This window comes from Temnothorax nylanderi, unplaced genomic scaffold (genome assembly GCF_030848795.1).
Source record: "Temnothorax nylanderi isolate EJ_2023f unplaced genomic scaffold, tnyl_v1.0 TNYL_tig0018_pilon, whole genome shotgun sequence".
Classification (NCBI taxonomy): Eukaryota; Metazoa; Arthropoda; class Insecta; order Hymenoptera; family Formicidae; genus Temnothorax; species Temnothorax nylanderi.
In genome coordinates this window covers 1,573,761-1,591,279 of record NW_027249080.1, presented here as the reverse complement: position 1 = coordinate 1,591,279, position 17,519 = coordinate 1,573,761, and the positions used below count along the sequence as shown (strand labels likewise).

General features: G+C 36.9%; 1 protein-coding gene and 1 long non-coding RNA gene across 2 annotated transcripts; one reads left to right on the top strand and one right to left on the bottom strand.

Annotated features, from left to right (window-relative positions):
• Window positions 1-636: 636 nt before the first annotated feature.
• Window positions 637-16,365, bottom strand: Swip-1 (EF-hand domain-containing protein D2 homolog Swip-1). The gene is made up of 5 exons (XM_071699442.1): window positions 16,222-16,365; window positions 15,947-16,145; window positions 5,741-5,888; window positions 3,298-3,432; window positions 637-2,748 (listed from the first exon to the last, which is right to left on the bottom strand). The coding sequence occupies exons 2-5, from the start codon at window positions 16,114-16,116 to the stop codon at window positions 2,614-2,616; spliced, it is 588 nt and encodes a 195-aa protein (XP_071555543.1). The 5' UTR covers window positions 16,117-16,145; window positions 16,222-16,365; the 3' UTR covers window positions 637-2,613.
• LOC139768842 (uncharacterized) lies at window positions 9,651-11,901 on the top strand. The gene is made up of 3 exons (XR_011717440.1): window positions 9,651-10,278; window positions 10,769-10,979; window positions 11,487-11,901. It is a non-coding gene; the product is annotated as an uncharacterized lncRNA (long non-coding RNA).
• Window positions 16,366-17,519: the final 1,154 nt, after the last annotated feature.

The window sequence follows — 17,519 nt, the reverse complement described above, 5'->3', positions numbered from 1 at the left end:
TCGAAAAATAATGTTTTCTAGCAATTTGTGCTTTCTACTTCGATTTGTAGGCCAGATATTTTGATGTTTTACATACCTATAATATATTACATGTCCTTGTAAACTTTTGTCATTTACAATTAATATAGTAATATATTTTACTGATACATATTATTTTTAGAATAAGTATTAAAATACAAATGCTTTGAACATACTTTTTAACTTTTATAATTTGGAAACTAAAACATAACCAACATAACATATGACTTTTTTTTATCTCCTGCATTCAAGTTCTGAAATATACATATATATTATTGAGAATTATTTCGATAATAATATATACGCAGAATAATTCTTAACAATATATTAAGTGTAGAATGTAGAATAAAGTAAAAAGAACAGGATAAATATTACATAAGTTTTTTAAATCTTTTTATTTGGATTTCCCCCAAAATAAAAGAAAAAAAAGGATTAGATCTGACCAGATCAAATTGTATCTCAGCAGATCTGATTAGTTCAGATCTGGCCAGATCTAATGAACCAGATATGGTCATATTTCGGGAGATCTAATTCTTTTTTCCCGGGTCATTAAGTTAATTGTGTATACGAGGATATGTTCTTGACTAAGCACTTATTAACAATAATGATAACACGATACAGTTTTCATAATTTTAATATAATGCCATCATAAATCAGCTTAATCAGATACATAAAAATTTGACGCAGCAAAATAAATCTATTTACAATCTATAGCTTACACACTTTTTACAATATAGATGTTATTGTGATTTACTAATACTATTATGTACAGAATGTGTCTCTAAAAAAGTAATGCCTTAATGAAAATATATTTTATAATGCAAAGGCGATAAAAAATTCTGTTAAATTGTCAAAAGAGAAAGAAATAGAAATTGTATTGTTTGCGATAGGCACGGTCAGTTAGGAATCATTTAATACAATTATAAACATTTTTAACAATTACTTATTATCTTAAATATTTTTAATAAAAAAACGGATGATTAAGGATGAAGATTAAAATAATAGCTTGCGATTAAAAAATGTTATAAATATTACAAAATATTGTAGACACATTCATAATCTTGAACTTTAAGTTTTTGCCTAAAATCCAAAAATTCGAAAGGTTTTCTCTTAGCTGTACTGGTTTCACACTTATCGCGATGGTTGAATACACAAGAGCTATCTCTTTATCAGTCCAAGTCTAGTAAACCATCTGTCAGAAATACAAATAGTATAAGATGCAAATCAAAATAGTAACAATAATGAATCTGTCGCTTGTTAAATTTTTACACGTTTGTGCAAATAATTATTCAATGATCCAATTTTTCAATTAAATGAACAAGACGCATATATCTGTGGTTTGGCATACATTCACACGCAGCCGCACGAATATACAACATATCTACAAGCATATTTCAATATTTCTCTTATATTTTATACGTACATAGTACCATTCGTGTCGTTTAATGTGACAAAGAATTCTTATTTAATGAAGAGAAAATGAAATCTTACAAAATAATTGTCATTAATTATAAAAATTAATTAAGATACAATCGCCGACAAACCTTAAGCTATCGAAGACCGAGCAGTCACTAAGGTCTTTACATTATTCTCTCTTGAATAATGTAAAATCGATTTTCATATCAATTCCGTCTTCAGTCTATTCATTATATACTCGATAAGATTTAAAGTTGAAAATTTTATGTACGATATAATCATCTATAAAACAGGCCAACTACTTATTATATTGACTCTTTTAAACCTCGTGGGAATTCATCCTTGAACGTCAACATTTATTAAACAACATTTTACACAATTATTAATTAATCATCTGCTCTTCAACTTTTGTTAAACATTTTACAACAAGATATTAATATTAAAATTGCTATTAAAACAGCAAATAAAAATCTATTTTGCGCGCTATCCAACTTTAAAATATATCCCTATAGGATAGATATGTGTGTTAGATATCAACCGCTTTTTAGAATATCCGATTTTCTATATAAAATTTACATGTATATGATCACGTGTTAAAACTCTTTCCGTAATAGTGTATTCCAAGTATAGTAAACGCTATTGCAATGTAGCGTTCAAATCGGGATTACAATAAATAAATATAAAATGAAAATTGCGATAGTCCAAGAAAATTAATTGCTTTTGCTATTGTCTTGAAATCCGGAGATGGGACTTTAACGTTAACTGCATATTTGATAACAAAATTGCAAAAATTCCACATAGTCTTCAAATTAGGGATTAAAAGAGTTAGCATTTCGCTGAGTCCGAAGTTTGATATCGTCAATAAGCAGAAATAATTATTTGCAAAGTTGGAAACGACTGTGAAATTCTTCTTTCGCGCGTTAACAGCATAAGAAATTATATCGCGGTTTCAATTCTCGCTTCGAATTCTTCTAACAATCGCCGTCGCGATCGAATCGCAATTTCATGTCGCTTCGGAGCGTACTTAAGTGGTATGTAGAGTCGCTCGTTGGCGTCGGATATCGCTTCGTCGGCTTCGAGCATCGGAAATACATCTAAACAGCAACCCAAGACAATCCGTCTTCGCATTCTAACGAGCGAATCGGCTGTTTTCGCTCTCCCGTGATTATCGCTCCGCAATTATTTGCCGAAGATCGCGGCTTTCTGCCGGAATTGCTCTCGCCTCGCTGCCTTTTCTTCCTCCTCCCGTTTCCGCTCCTCCTGTTCCATGCGAATCTCGTCCTCGAACTTTGAAGCCTTTCGGAGCTGCTCGATCTGCGAAAAATACAAAAGAAGAAAAACGTAATGCGACTCGTTCGGGTTACGCTTTCGCGCGTGTATTTTTTCTTCAGCGCGTGCACGATACGCTGAGGTAAGCTTTCTGGACCTAATCCATGTGTCATTTAGGATTGTGTGTGTAAATAGGAAACACGTCTGTGCGATAACAGCCTAGACAAGATTTGATAAAGAAACTATACTTTTTTTTCGGTATTGGCTGTGCGAGACCAGTAGTCACTAATTTTTTATAGTAATGAAGAATATACAACAGTTTTATTCTTAATTTATATCCTTAGTTTATACTGTCAATTATTCTTATATTCTAAATATATACCCAATATATAGTTATGAAAAAAAGAATATATTCTAAATGAGTAGTACAAGTTATTAATTTTTTTTTAGAAACTCCAATCTTAGTCTGAAGCTATAATTAATATGAAGATGAAGTTCAGACATTTAAGAAATTTATTGAAGCGTAAGAAGAAATATAGAAAGAAAAAAGATATGTTTTCATCACGAGAGGAGAGATTAAATGTGAAAATATACCTTGGCCTCGAAGAAGTTCTTAGCGCCTGTAACACCGACCTCGTCGACATCGACTTCGGTAAGTCTGGCCAGCTGGCTCAATCCGGAATCCTGTTCCAATTCACCTGCCCGTGCTTTACGATAAATCAGCAGAAACTGCAACAAAATATAATTGTAATTACATTAAACATAAATTAAAGTTACAATATGTGATAAGCTTTGACAGGCTGGACTCGATTTTCGATTAATTTTTTAGCTGCTTCTTTCAAAAATAGAATTATCGATAAAGAATCATGACCCAATTCACAATTATTATTCTTGAGTTAACATCCACCCGAACGTACGAGACATATTTATAGATATAATTTTTTGCACAAAATATACAAATGTTTTATCTGACAATTATAGAATAATTAAATAAAAGAAAATAATTTTCTTTATTTATTGCTTGGTTCCTTTACATTTTGATAAGAGAATCGTCATTCTATAAGAAAACTTCTGTGCTGGTTATTTTAAGTAACAAATAAAGTAACAATTAAAAACTAAAGGCAGGAAGATAATTCGTCAAATAAAAGAATTGTACGATCAAGGGAAACTCGAGAATTGCGACGTTTATGAATGTAAGGCGTGTCGAAAGGCACAGGGGTACGTGTCGCGAACGTTTTACGGTAATTCATATCGTGATGAGTAAGAGGAAGGTGAGTAAGCCGGGCAATAAACTACTCGGGTATCACGCAATGAATCACGGCGGCGATCGACGAGCGGAGCGAATCGTGCGTGCACGCATCGCACGCATGTAGGATCGATTTGCGTGGAGAGCTTTGTTCGCGAAATACGGAATGTCACATCCGATTGTCCGTGCGTGCATCACGTACTAATTGCAAGTCAAATTCTCCTTCGAATGGTACGTGATGCCCGTATACCCGCGATCTTACTCGTGGCCGTATCGCGGTTGCGTTAACAGCGAAAGTTTCTGCTGGCGTTTCGCACGCTCCGGTATTCCGCGGACGTGTTGCGAAATCGTCGCGTCGGTTCTCCACGATTGATTCCACGTGCAATCGCCATTGCCAGGGCGATGATTGCAAGCTTAATCATCGTGATATCTTCGTTTCGCTTGAATATTTTTAGAAGACTGATTGTGAAATTGAAAGTTCAGCATTTGATGGACGGTACGCATCGTGCTGGTAATTTTTTGCGGCTGTATGCATTTTTTTTACAGATTCTATTTAAATTATAAATTGCAATTAAAAGTTAAATTAAGGAGTATTACTAAATTGAGAAATATCTAAATTGAGATATATCTAAAGTGAAAAACAAGACTATACTATTTAACTGTTTCTTGTACAAATTATACTTCTCATTTATTGAAGTTATAGGCTGCTAACTTGGAATTATATTTCTAGCGTAAAATTTTTCAGAAAAATGCTTTTAGTTTTGCACATTTTTTCTTCTGTAGCAAGCAATCTTTCAGCGGTTTTTAAAATACTTCAGTGTGTAGATGACCGAAATAGAACTTCAAAGTATCCTTTTTCACGCACAGCTCTGCTTGGAGAGTAAACACGATCGTATACCCAGAGCGAGTGAGACGTATACTAAACATTGCATGGGGCCTACTATTTTTACGAATAGTGTATCACATATGCGCTCGCCATAAATAAAATCTGTGAGTCTGATCGAAAATTATATGATTCACCTAATAAAGGGGAAAAAAAGTAAAGAATTAGGATAGAAAATGTGACAAAGATTTAAATGCTCTTTAGGTATTTAAGTGAGCATTTAATAAAAATTTGAAATCTTATATGACCGCTAATCTGCTCTAATTGTCTGAATATCTAATTACCTATGTACCTGTATTTGTTCTAATTTCTATGAAATAAAATGAATTTTTCGCGAATAAAAATTAGCAAATTGTCAAAATTAGGGATTGCGCTTTATTTTAATTGCGACGTTTCTCAAAAGGCAAGGTACACGTGTTTCTCGACGGGCGAAACTCTCCCGCACAAGAGCGAAGCTCTGCACGCAGGAAATCTATTTTGGTTCAATACTTTTAACAACCGCAAGCGGAGTTGCGAGAAACACTAATGCTGGTCAGGATGGTTGTACAGACGTTATGTTTACGACGACCACATTCGGAACCGATGGTGCAAAATGTACTAACTATTTGTCTGTTTTAAAATCCATTTCTCCAATCTCTAATAGTTTTAATAGAAATAAATTTAAAGAATGTCCAATAAATTATGATAAAAATGTTAATAATACGCAAAAGTAGTGGATATCTGTATTTCTTTTCTCGCAAAGAATTAATTTCTGTTTTTTAATGAGCACAAACATCGATATCGTTATCATCGGTTTATTAAATCCATTAAAAACGATTCACATTATCATTGCGTTTAGTAGATCATTTATATTATTTGTCAGTTTTGAAATATTAGAGATCTCTCGAAGCTGATAAAAATAAACCAACCTCACGGAAAGATATACGACCGTCGCCATCCTCGTCGACCTCCTGGATCATCGCCTTGAGTCCGAGATGCGTCTGCGGTGCACCCAAAACTTCCATCATTCGTTTCAGTTCAGAGAGATCGAGAAAGCCATCGTGACCATCATCGAATCTGCAACAAGTATTGATGAGTAAAATTAGCAACTTAATCATTTTATCGTGTTGTTTTTTATCTTGAAATCTTAAAATCCTCCTAAAATTTCACTTTCTTTACTCCTTAAGCTTTCTGTCAATAAAATTATGAAACTGACGGGACACGAGCATTCTGGAACTAAAGCGTAAAGTTTTAGAATCTTATTTCTTGTTTGTACTTCAAAATAATTTTACTTTATATTAAAATATGTTTTACATCTCCGAATTCTTAGGCATAATTGACAAAGTATTCGGCTTGAAAATTATTTAAGAATAAAATTATCGATTCAAGATACGATAGGATACTTGCATAGATACGGTAAAGTATAGGTAATCTGTTATGCTGACTAGCGAATGTTTTGCGACGACCTCCTTTCGCTGCGTGAAGTGGCATTTTTCAGCGATTGACCCGCCAATAAATCATCATGATGATGCTAGTCAATGAGACGCCGAGCTAAACGTGTCGTACGTATATTATAGTCCGTCGCCTCTGGTTAATCAGTTAATCACAATACCGCGCGCGATTTAATCGCCGGTCATTGAATGCGGTTGCACGAAGGAACAAGGAAGAAAAATTTGGGACAATGTCATTATTGGCGAACGAGACTCGATTATTAAACGAATCCGCCGGAAAAGTCAGTAGAAGTTGCTTCAATCTCACCATTGCCGTAATAGGTTTCCTATTTCACAGAATTCGAGGAAGTGTTACAATGAAATAGAAAATGGCACAAGTTCTTTGTGACTCAGTAATTCCGCGAGGTAAACAATGAAGGTGTGACGTGGATTCAAGTTGGATTACAGTGCAATTGTAAATCTCATAGTAATCTCATTAAAATCGAATTATTAAATTAAGATTTTAAAAAAGTGGTATAAAATTAAAGTTCTATCTAATATATAACTAATTTATCTAATTTTATTTAATATAAACTGAAAAAATGATATAATTAAGGAATCTCCAGAGGAAAAGTGAAATAGTGTTAATTAATGTCATATTTTAAACTCGACAAGATTTTAAAATATATTCATTCGCGTAATGAATATTATATTGTTTATTCTAAATTATTTAATGCATAGCTAAATTATTTAATGCATATTTAATGCATTAAAAATTAATGTCTTTCTCTTTTCAGTACAAAGAGTACGATTTAGAGAAAGAAATCGATTTAATTTAAATAATGACTTTAATTGGGGAAATCGGCTCGGTTTTTCTTCGACAGTCAAACGACATGCAGTTACATTCTCCATAACTGCAGTCGTTATAACACAGAGATTGTCTTAAACTCGGCCGTCATTAACATTCGCGACTTTCTTCACATTTATTATTACGAGGCCGACGTCTCGTTGGCCGCAATGTAAAAGGCAGTACATTTAATAACTAGAACGTCTCTCGTAGAAAGCGGGCAAAACAGGTTGACCAAGATTCTTATCTATAGAAAAATTTGTGCATTTTCCGTACGCGTAACTTTAGCCTATATTGCCGATTTAACTGCCAATTCGATACGGCACTTCTTCCTTCTTCAGACTTTTTACGCGACTGTGTATGTCGCGCCGTAAGAAATTTCGGTCCAGAATAACTGCGTGTCGTTGGGATTTTATTACGCGTTGTACTGCAGCGCGCACCATCGTAAATGCAAAATGCGAAAAACAATTTACCTCGATGACGCATTTCCCCGCGCAATCGTCGAGGTAACTGTTTGACATTATTAGACTCGCTCTTTAGTTGCGCAAAATGTTGAAAAAAATGTGGGCGTGTGCGCGAGCTAAAGGTTAAGTGGATCACGTCTACGGTTGTTGTTAGAAATAACGAGCCGCACAATTTTATATGCAATCCGCGCGAAAATCATACATCCCGTAATCTATGCAGCTCTCGACCGAGTGCAATGTGAGATAAAATCAGTACGCGATATTATCTGACCGAAATTATCAAATTAACAAACATGATATATGGGCTTACATCATTAACATTATTAATTAAATACTTTAGTTCTAGCCTCAAGCACGGAATTAAATTCAAAAATATTTATTCTATTATTTAATTATTATTTTCATATTGATCATTCATAGTTGCAATAAATATAGAATAACTAAAATATATATTAAAACAAATAAAATTGTATAGAAAATCTACTTCTTTTGTTTAAAGAACGTAACTGTTTCGTGAAACATTCGCGAAAGAGCAATAAGGCTGAACGCAGACGAAAGGAAGTGTGAGAATCCCTTATATCTTCGTATCTACCAGTCTGTAAGTTTTAATTATCGGAGAGCGTTTAAACGCGACGAGAGAGAAAACGTGGGAACGATTGTCAATATTTAAATTTACGAGTCTCTCGGCAGGATGTCAATCTTATTTAGCGGTAATTCCGCGACCGGAAATTAGTGAAATCGCGACTTTCCGCGAAAGGGATAAAGAACGTCGTCTAGCACGAGTTTGCTTTACAGCGTGCGTTCGTTTTATCGAAGTGCATAGTGCGTTCGTTTTATCGAAGTGCATAGGATCGAATGATACTTATTAGTATCATATGCCTATCGCATGTTTGAAAGTCTCCGCTAACAATAAATAAAAAATAAAGTATGAGCGTATGAAATATTAATAGGGACATTTGATAAAAGATCTTGATGTTTAGATGACTAATGCCAGATTCAAAATCTATAATAAGGCATCTAATTTTTGAAAACTAAAATTATACAATGGCATCTAAAAATAGTGTAAAACGCTGAACTGCGATTGACGTTATTCGTATATCGCGATGTCGTAAATCGATAGAGAGCGATCATTATATAGCGATCATTTTATATTATATAATCGGCCTATACATATATATAACGAGACATAACTATCGCGGGTTAAAGACCACTTGCACGGCAAACCGGTCCTCTTAACCACCATGATTAACGAGTTCCCATAAAAATCGACATGACCTGTATAGAAAAAGTATATCGTTTAAGCTAATTCAGCAAGTGCTGGAGTGTAATTTGCAATTGAAATTTTATTTTTTCAGCTTGAGCCGACTGTTGCGAAATTTCTCTTGTCGCTGTAACACTCACTTACTTTATTTATCAGAATATCCGCATACTTCTATCATAATCCTAATTAAGCAGGACGTTGAAAAATCGTCCTGCCATTCCGCCGGCATTTTCGAAGTTCGTTAGACTTTAGAAGAACGGGACGTTAAAGGAAATTGCTTCCGCATTAGTTAACGACGTTACTGCGAGGCGCCGGAAATTGAAGCGATGTAGGCGGAAAGGCACCTGGACGGTAAATCCTTTCAATCAGGAGGAATTGTAATTATTCTGCTGGAAAGGTCAATATTTGCCAGGACCTCGCTGTTTCGGGCAATTAAACGCACGAACAAAAATCTATTACGTTTATTATATTCATTAGCTTTATGAATATATGCATACCTCACGCTGGAGCATAATGTAACTGTTATTGCAACGTTACAGCCGTTGTAACATGTAACAGTTAATTTAAACGTTATTGTATAATCTGACGTTCCTCACTGCCAACATTAGAAAGACATTGAAGTGAATCGTGATCGAAACGTTTCTGGTCTTCTTTTTGCCGTTAGCAGAGAGAATTATGCAGATATTGACACTTATTTAAGGAAGAAATAGATGAGAAACATGTATAATAATAATTTGATTGAAATCGCTCTTCTTTTACTTCTTCGCAGGCATTAGGTATCAACAAGTAATATGATTGTGTCTTTCGATCCCTCGCGCTCTCTTTTTTTCTTTCTTTATTTATTAGAAGTTAAAGAGATTTCACGGAGTGAGAGGAGGCGAAGTTCGAGTGAGGCGAAGGTCGAGGTCGCATTTTTATAAGCACAGTTAAGCGAGATCAATAAAAGCAGCAGAAGGATAAACGTGGTAGATACGTGGGAGAAGTGTTAAAATCAACACTTTATGTAACTTCTCGTCCCTTTTAATCGATAAATGTTTGTCGACGACCTAAATATATTAACATCTGCCGATTAATGCTTAAAATTAATATAGAATTTTGAATAATAGATTTCTTAAAAAAAAATGTTCATAAAAATAGAGAGATTTATAAATGTTGTTCTTTATGATTACATTTTCGAACGAAGATTAAGAATACTACGCGCTTATTTTCGACTGTGAATATTATTGTTACATCACTTTATTATCTATAAATAACTCAATGCCCGATTATTGTCGCGCGATGGATCGTCGCTCTCGGTTTTATCGAGCTCGTCGGACAGTTTTAATCGGTCAAGTGAAACGCGCTCCAATCAACGTGGATTGTGCCGAGGCACCCACGTAAATGCAACGCGATCGTTACCACGTTAAACGTGTCACGGATTTGGATTGACTTTGCGAAAGCTTAATTAAAAGCTACATATCGCGAGGTAAATAGTTAAAAATTTTAACAAATTTATCTCGTTATCTCTCAAAATTGGTTTTACGAGGTCAGACATAGTTTAATATAGTACAGTTTAGTCTCTAACATAGTTGTTTACAGCAATATAGTTTACTTTTGCCTCGCGCGCGTTATCAGCGGTCTGATATATATCATCCTAAAAGGGAAAAATCACTTTTTAAATGTTTAATATTATTTTGCGAAGGAAAGAAAATGCTTTATTCATGAATTTTCACGAATGTGCAATTTACGACTCAAAGAATTTATGTATATTGCCTGGAAAGCGGTGTTCCAGGCGTCTTTCCGCCTTGCCTTTCTTTTTATTAACCGCGCTACAACGTTGTAGCGCGCAATTATCACAACGCAACGACACCATTGCGCTTCTGATCTCGTTATCGCGGTACCGCATGATATCGCGATCGTTCCGCATCGGACCGGCTCGGCGGTGAGCGTTTCATTCTCCTCGTTTCGTTTTCCAGGAGTAGCTCTGAGGAAACCGGGTCAAGGTAACACGCGACGTGGTCCCGTTTATCCTTGTTTTCCAAGATCGATACGCGGCGGTGGATGGTCCTTCGAGGAACGACGAAAGACGTCATTGCGACGAATTGGCGACGTGCCGAGGACGAGGACGAGGATGGCTTGAGCTTTTTCTTCTGCTTCGCCGAAATCTAGGATGATCACAACATATAGGTGTGATTTCCCGAGAAATTTTCAAGGAGAAATGGAGATTTGCGGGATTGAGCGATCAACAATGTGCGGAACCGAAAATTGCGATAAATGATATTTCAATATGAAAAAATAATAGTCCCGTTAAAAAAATATATTTTCTTGATTTGTGTAAATTTCAACACTTTATACAACATTTAATAGAGGGGTAACATATTTCTTTTACTATAGTTGTTACTGTGTGAGATTGCAAAGGATAACGTTAATTTGATGTGTGAAATGAAAGTTGTCCCGATTAATAAAATATCGAGATTAAATTCATATTTCGCGCTTATTCCGAAAGCCTAAGGATTTCAATAGTTGATTAACATTTTTTGTTTACCATCGCATTACATTGCAGATAATAAATACTGCTTTACCGCGCAAGAAGAAGTTATCGTCCCGTTTAAGTAAAGAAACGTGTTGGATTTTTTTCCGTTCTCAAAGCTTCCGTCTATTCTAATAACTAATTAGTATCTTTTCTCTACACAGCAACTAACTTATTGTTAGTATGTGAGATTGCGGAGAGAGAAGTTCGTACGGCGCGGCGTACAGATTAGAATTCTGCAAAGCTGAAGAAATCGCAACGCGCTTTGTGAACTGTGGAAGCGTCTCCTAAACGGGGGTAAACGTCGTCCATGAAAAACGCTGTGCCTTTTCCCATCAACGAAACATTATTTAACGTCTAACAATATCACTGTTAGGAATACCGAATGCCTTTCATCGCTGCGAGCCGAACCGTAGAATAAATTCTTATGCCGTTTGTATATTCGGAACGCGCGATTTCTTCGAACGACCACGACAGATAACGGTTTGTCGTGCCAATGCAGGCATCTAAAAATTATTCGAACCTTTGATGGAGATGAAAAAATGTAAGAAAAGCTATATTAAAAATGTCTTATCGAAATATTTCTATCTAATTATTTCTTAACAGATGGTCCGGGAATCGCAGTACGCGAGAAGATATTTCTGCGCGAAATATTTCTCGTGAATACGTTGAAAAAATGGCGAAAGTTTTGAGATTAACACAAGGCTTCATTTGGAGATGGATATTCGTTTTTGCGTAGCATTCGTTGCCTTTTGCGCGGAGTTATCGATTCCGAGAGTATACTTACGTCTCTTGAATGCATGTATGCATTCACCTACTTCAGCGGCGAAAGGGTTAAGGTCATCGTTCCTCGCTTATACGTATAAAAGCGAATCGATCACACACCTCGCTGTATCATTGCGATGGGGAAAGTTAAGCGCGCGTTCAATCGAGCCGTGCATGGAAACCTCGACTTTCGACCTCGCGCGAGTCGCGGTGCAGGTCGATAGGAGTTTCTCAATAAAGAGTACGAACGTATTCTTCTATTCCTATTCCTATTCCTATTCCTCTATCTTATCAAAACAGATAACATTAGTTGATACCATTAACATACAGTATTTAAAAAAAGTACAGACATTAGTTTCTAAACGACAGAAAATAGAATTATTTACACGTATCGATTGCTTTTTGGTTGAGAATTAAATGTTTCCAATTAAATGACCGGAACACTACATTCGGCAACAGTACAGGATGAAAGGGTCAACCGGGACAGCGGATGTTACACCGGCTTCCGAGCTCTTTAAATTAGTTATAGGATTTAAGCGGTTAATTGAGACGCGAGTCTCTTCGGTCCACGACCCGACCGGAGGGTCAGCCATGGGATCCGATTTCGGGTCCACCAACCAGCTTCCTCTGACATTCTCTGAGGAGGAAATTCGTCGAGGATAGCGAGCCCGGCGAAGAGCAAACACTTTCGACTCTGTCAGTCCCCGGTGCAGGAAATGTTGGATAGATAATGCAACCGCAGCCTACGTGAACGCATCCGAGTACTATCGCATATCACCGAACTAAAACCGCAGTGAGACATCGTATATTTAGTCTGGTCGACGACAGAACGTCTGGCCGGTTAATATATCGGGTTACCGTTGAAGAAAATAATTATTTTTACGCTCCTCTCGAACTTTAATAGGGAACGAGAAGACGTGACACGTTCATATCGGATTGTCGATAAGCCACGATGAGCAGACTTGATAGCCATGCGTGCTTCTGCTCCGAATAAATCGTGAAATTTTCTACGAAGCAGCAAGCATCAAATCTAAAATCCAAACGATCGATCGAGAGATTATGTGGGTATTAATGGGGAATTGATGCATTTTAATGAAGCAATAAGTAAACGATACGCTGGCTGATATTTTGACATGTATATGTACATATATACATATGTATAAGCTAGAATATTCGTTTTATTCCCTCGCACTCTTTACGTAATGCTCTACTTCGCAAACTGCAATCGATTTGGTTCCTAGATACTGACAGGTGATTGACTTTTGCTTTCTGTTTAAATACCCGCGAGGGAAAAGCCTCTCGAGAACGGCACGAGAGGTTTCTCTGTTGCGCCCGCAGCGCGCACGTGCGTATTCTGCGTGTGCGTGCTGCGATCCGTCATCCGGAAGGACCGATGATTGTTGTGCGCTCGTGTCGAGAAGTCGTCCTTGTCTTTTCGCCGCGAAACCGGTTATCTTTGCAACCTCGGGCCTCGATAAATCGTAGGCGACATATTTTCTCCGAAATGCCTGCGTTCCCTCTTCTCCCTCTTCTCTTCCTCTCGCTGCGCGCGATATCACCGACTCGGAATTAATATTAAATGGTTCACCGTCGAGCGAAGGGTCAGGGTCACATTTTTAACTCTCCCGAGAATATAAATTAATCTTTTGTCTGAGTTCTTTTTATACATCTTTCATCTAAAGCTTACCCGCGATGCGCCTAGAATAATAATTTTGAAATAATAAATGCGAGATAAGATCTGCAATTTCCGATTTCTGTCCCATAAATTTAATTTATCAATTCACTTCTTAATTTAGCTGTTCGTCACATTTTCTATTTCTAGATTTCCCGTGACCTCGTAACAAAGAACGAACTACGTTCTTGGAAAATCGACACGCGTACAGCAATGTACCTTCCACGATCGCCGCTGGCTATAACACGTTTTTTGAGATTTATCAGCGGAGAACGTAAAAACACGGAGACGTAGTTTTCCGACGAATAAGGTGCGCCGAGAAAAAAGGAAATCGCAGGGAGAATCGTGGAGAATTGCACGCTCGGTCATTACGAAACCACGAACGCCGAGAGATTCGTGACGTGCATTTCTTCGAGAGAAGAAACGCAAGCTGCACGAAGAGGGCAGACGACCTCGGGGCTCGGGGTCCCTGCGGGCCCCATACCGCGTCCCCCTCGTCACGGTCCCCGGTACCCTACGCCCTTTGTGTCTCAGAGTAGGTAGGAATTTCGAAGTCAACGTGGTAGCAGGTTTGACAACGGTCGGAGAAGTAGGGTGGGTGCTCCGGGCTCCGGGTACTCAGGTACCTTCAACGCCTATTGCAAAGGTAAGAACGAACGTGACACAGAGCGATCTATTTGAAATTTAAATAAATCACACACATCATACACATAAATCATACATCGTCTAGTGAAGAATGAAGCTTGGACTATTGGGAATACATTCGGCTCGGAATACATTTGGGTCTCCTACGCAGCTATTTATATAATTTTGCCGCAACGCCTAAATGACAGACAGTTTCGTGGGTTCCGTAATGAAGTCCGTTATCGCAAAAGGTGAGCGCGACGGGGCGATTAAGCGGCGATGATAGCGCGCAGCGGGACGTTGTCAGATTAACTAGGAAATCTCGCGAGACGTCGCGTGATAGGGTTCTTCTATTCTAAACTGAGAATCCGCAAAGAGATTCTAATGAAGACGTACCGAGTGCGAGAGAAACCCGCGGCTCGTATAGACAACAACGTTTATTAACGTGATGATATCGCGTGCAGCTTGACGCGCAGCCGCGCGTCACAAATCGGTGCAGCCGATCTCCGAGATTGTACTCGGAATACTTCAAGCTTGATCGAGCTGGCAAAAAGAAAATTCGTACGTATAATAATTAAATTTTCTTCCGTCGTTACTCCGGATGGCAATTCTAAATAAAGAATGAACATGTAATTATATATAAATAAGGTAAGCGCACGTTAGATAAGAAATAGATACTGCGCGTTATACCGCTCCTTTAAATTACGCTGTATTTTCGACAAGTTAAATAAATCTTGATAAGATTCTTTTATGACTCACTGAGTAAGTCACTGAAACAGGTTGAATGATATTTCTCAGCGATATTGGTTATATAGATAGAATAAGTTTGCTCGCAATCACGCGACCGTTTAATTCGAAAGTGTTTGCCGCTAATAATATTCTGTCTCAATGACGACTTAAACTTCGTGACACAAAGGAACATTTATCTTCATCTGATTATATACGTGCGTGTTATAGTCCAGGCTGACTCGTAAAAATAAACAGCTAGGCAGAGTACGCCTATTAAGTTGATAATGCTATATATAGCTCGAACAGTCGCAGGTACGTTTAAGCGAAACTGTCATTCGTGTCACGAAAACATATTTAAATTTATTCCAATAAATAAGCAAGAGAACGAAAAAAAGAGAAAAAAAAGCCAAAAGTTTTACTTGAACATTTTATAATAATATAAAAATATAGACGCAAATGTATTAAATAACTAAATTTAATTCAATATTGTAATACTTCAACGTACATTTATATTAACAGTATTTTATTTTCTGTTATCAATACCGCATTACATTTAATTAAATATTTTAATACTTATATGTAGATATATATTAGCAGTATTTTATTTTCTGATATTAATACTGCGATATAAAGTAACAATAAAAATATATTCTTCATTACAACAGTTCTTTTAATCCTTTTAATTCTATTTCGGAGTACTGAATCAAAGCCTTGAATAATTAAACGCGTCGCTGTGGCGACGTTAGCTTGCTATCTGCCGTTATTGATATCTTTCAATAGCAACGACGCGTACAAGTAAAAAGAAAAGAGAAGAAAGAGCTAGAAAACGCTCACCTGTTGAAGGTCTGCTCGTACTGCTTGATCTCGCGACGCGACAGCTCATGGAATTCCGTGTAAACGTTCACGAACTTGTACTGCTTCTTCACCTCCTTGCCCTCCTCGAGTTCGTCGTTGATCCTCTGCCGTCTGCTGAGCAGGCTGCTGAGTTCGGCGTCCGCCGGCATGATCCTCGATCCTTTCGATCTGATGTCTCCTGAGTGAAGGAGGACGAAGGAATTCGTGTGTGTTAAAAGCGCGAAACGTTTTTTTACGGAGACGAAGATGCTTACGAGAACGCGGCACGCGGAATAAGTTAACGAGAGCGAAGGAGAGGTTGTCAGGGTAGACGAGGAATACTCCTCCGTGAAGGAACAATCCGCACGCCGCGGCGAGACCGCATGTACTGACGCGGCGCCGAGCCGGCCGAGCCGAGCGTAGGAGCAACTGGGAGCCGGGTGAACAGGCAGTGCCGTATAGCCATTGTCGGACAGCATTTATCCTTCGAATACGTCTTTCCTTCGAGCTTATCTAAATTTCGAAAGCGCGATAACGCGATTGCGGTTCTTTCGAAAGCGACCATTAGAATATGTATCTCGTTTAACACTCCGAAAATTAATTCTCACTGTCTACAATTGTAAAACTGTTCTTAGCGTAAGAAAAGACTTGTGATTGTACTTAATCCTTTACCTAGATATAGTAATTTCTTTGATATTATACTCTTCCATTTGGGGTAATAAAATGGATGACTTATAATTGTGATGTTATATACATATATGTCTCTTCTCTTTTTATTTGTTTCGAAGAGGAGTTTGCGCGAATGTCTAATGTAAAATCCGTTACTTAGTTGATTAGTTTACGTAACTAAATACTTGTTCTAGATTATGGACAGCTATATTTGAAGATGATAGAAATTATAAAAACCGTATGGGAGAATTAATTAAAAAATAAAAAGACAAATAATAAAATAATGAAACAGTATACGATATAAATTGATAAAATAGTCTTTTTGAAATTTTGTTTATATTATTAGCAAGTTCGACGCTCTTGTATAACGTCATCTGGTTGTTGCAACACCTGATGCCATCACGGGCTCAAAATCGATATGTACGCGCGCCCGTTATTCGTATTTTCTCCCATACTTGTTTCCTTTTCGTCAAGGGTACGCCAACCGTGAAAATGTATTATTTGCAGGCATATTGTCATTATATGCAGTTGTGGGCGGTGAATACAATGCGGAAGATGACAACGAGGTCAGCGCGAGGGCAGTACTATTTCCTCAACGTCGATTTAAACTAATGCGAAGGAAATTGAGTCGAGTTTCCTAAAAATTAAAAGTCAGCGTAAACTATTAATATAAATGCAAATCGCAAATTGCAAAAGAAATTTCGATATAAATATAAACGTGTATATATATGTAAAAAAGATATATCTACGTCGATCGTACATACATCGATCTTTATATATTTTGTGTTATATAAAATATATTCTATACTTTATATACTTTGCGTTATATGAAATATATTGTACTTTTTTTGAAATAGAAAGTTGCATTAAAATTATTAAAAAAGAACCGAATTCCAAGATTTTA

Bases quoted from the DNA above. Each gene is read 5' to 3' on its own strand.
- Swip-1 (XM_071699442.1), bottom strand. From the start codon at position 16,116: ATGCCGGCGGACGCCGAACTCAGCAGCCTGCTCAGCAGACGGCAGAGG. The intron at 5,889-15,946 runs GTGAGCGTTTTC...TACTTGTTGCAG, and splicing joins TACGAGCAGACCTTCAACAG to ATTCGATGATGGTCACGATG. The intron at 3,433-5,740 runs GTTGGTTTATTT...ATTTTGTTGCAG, and splicing joins GTCGTATATCTTTCCGTGAG to TTTCTGCTGATTTATCGTAA.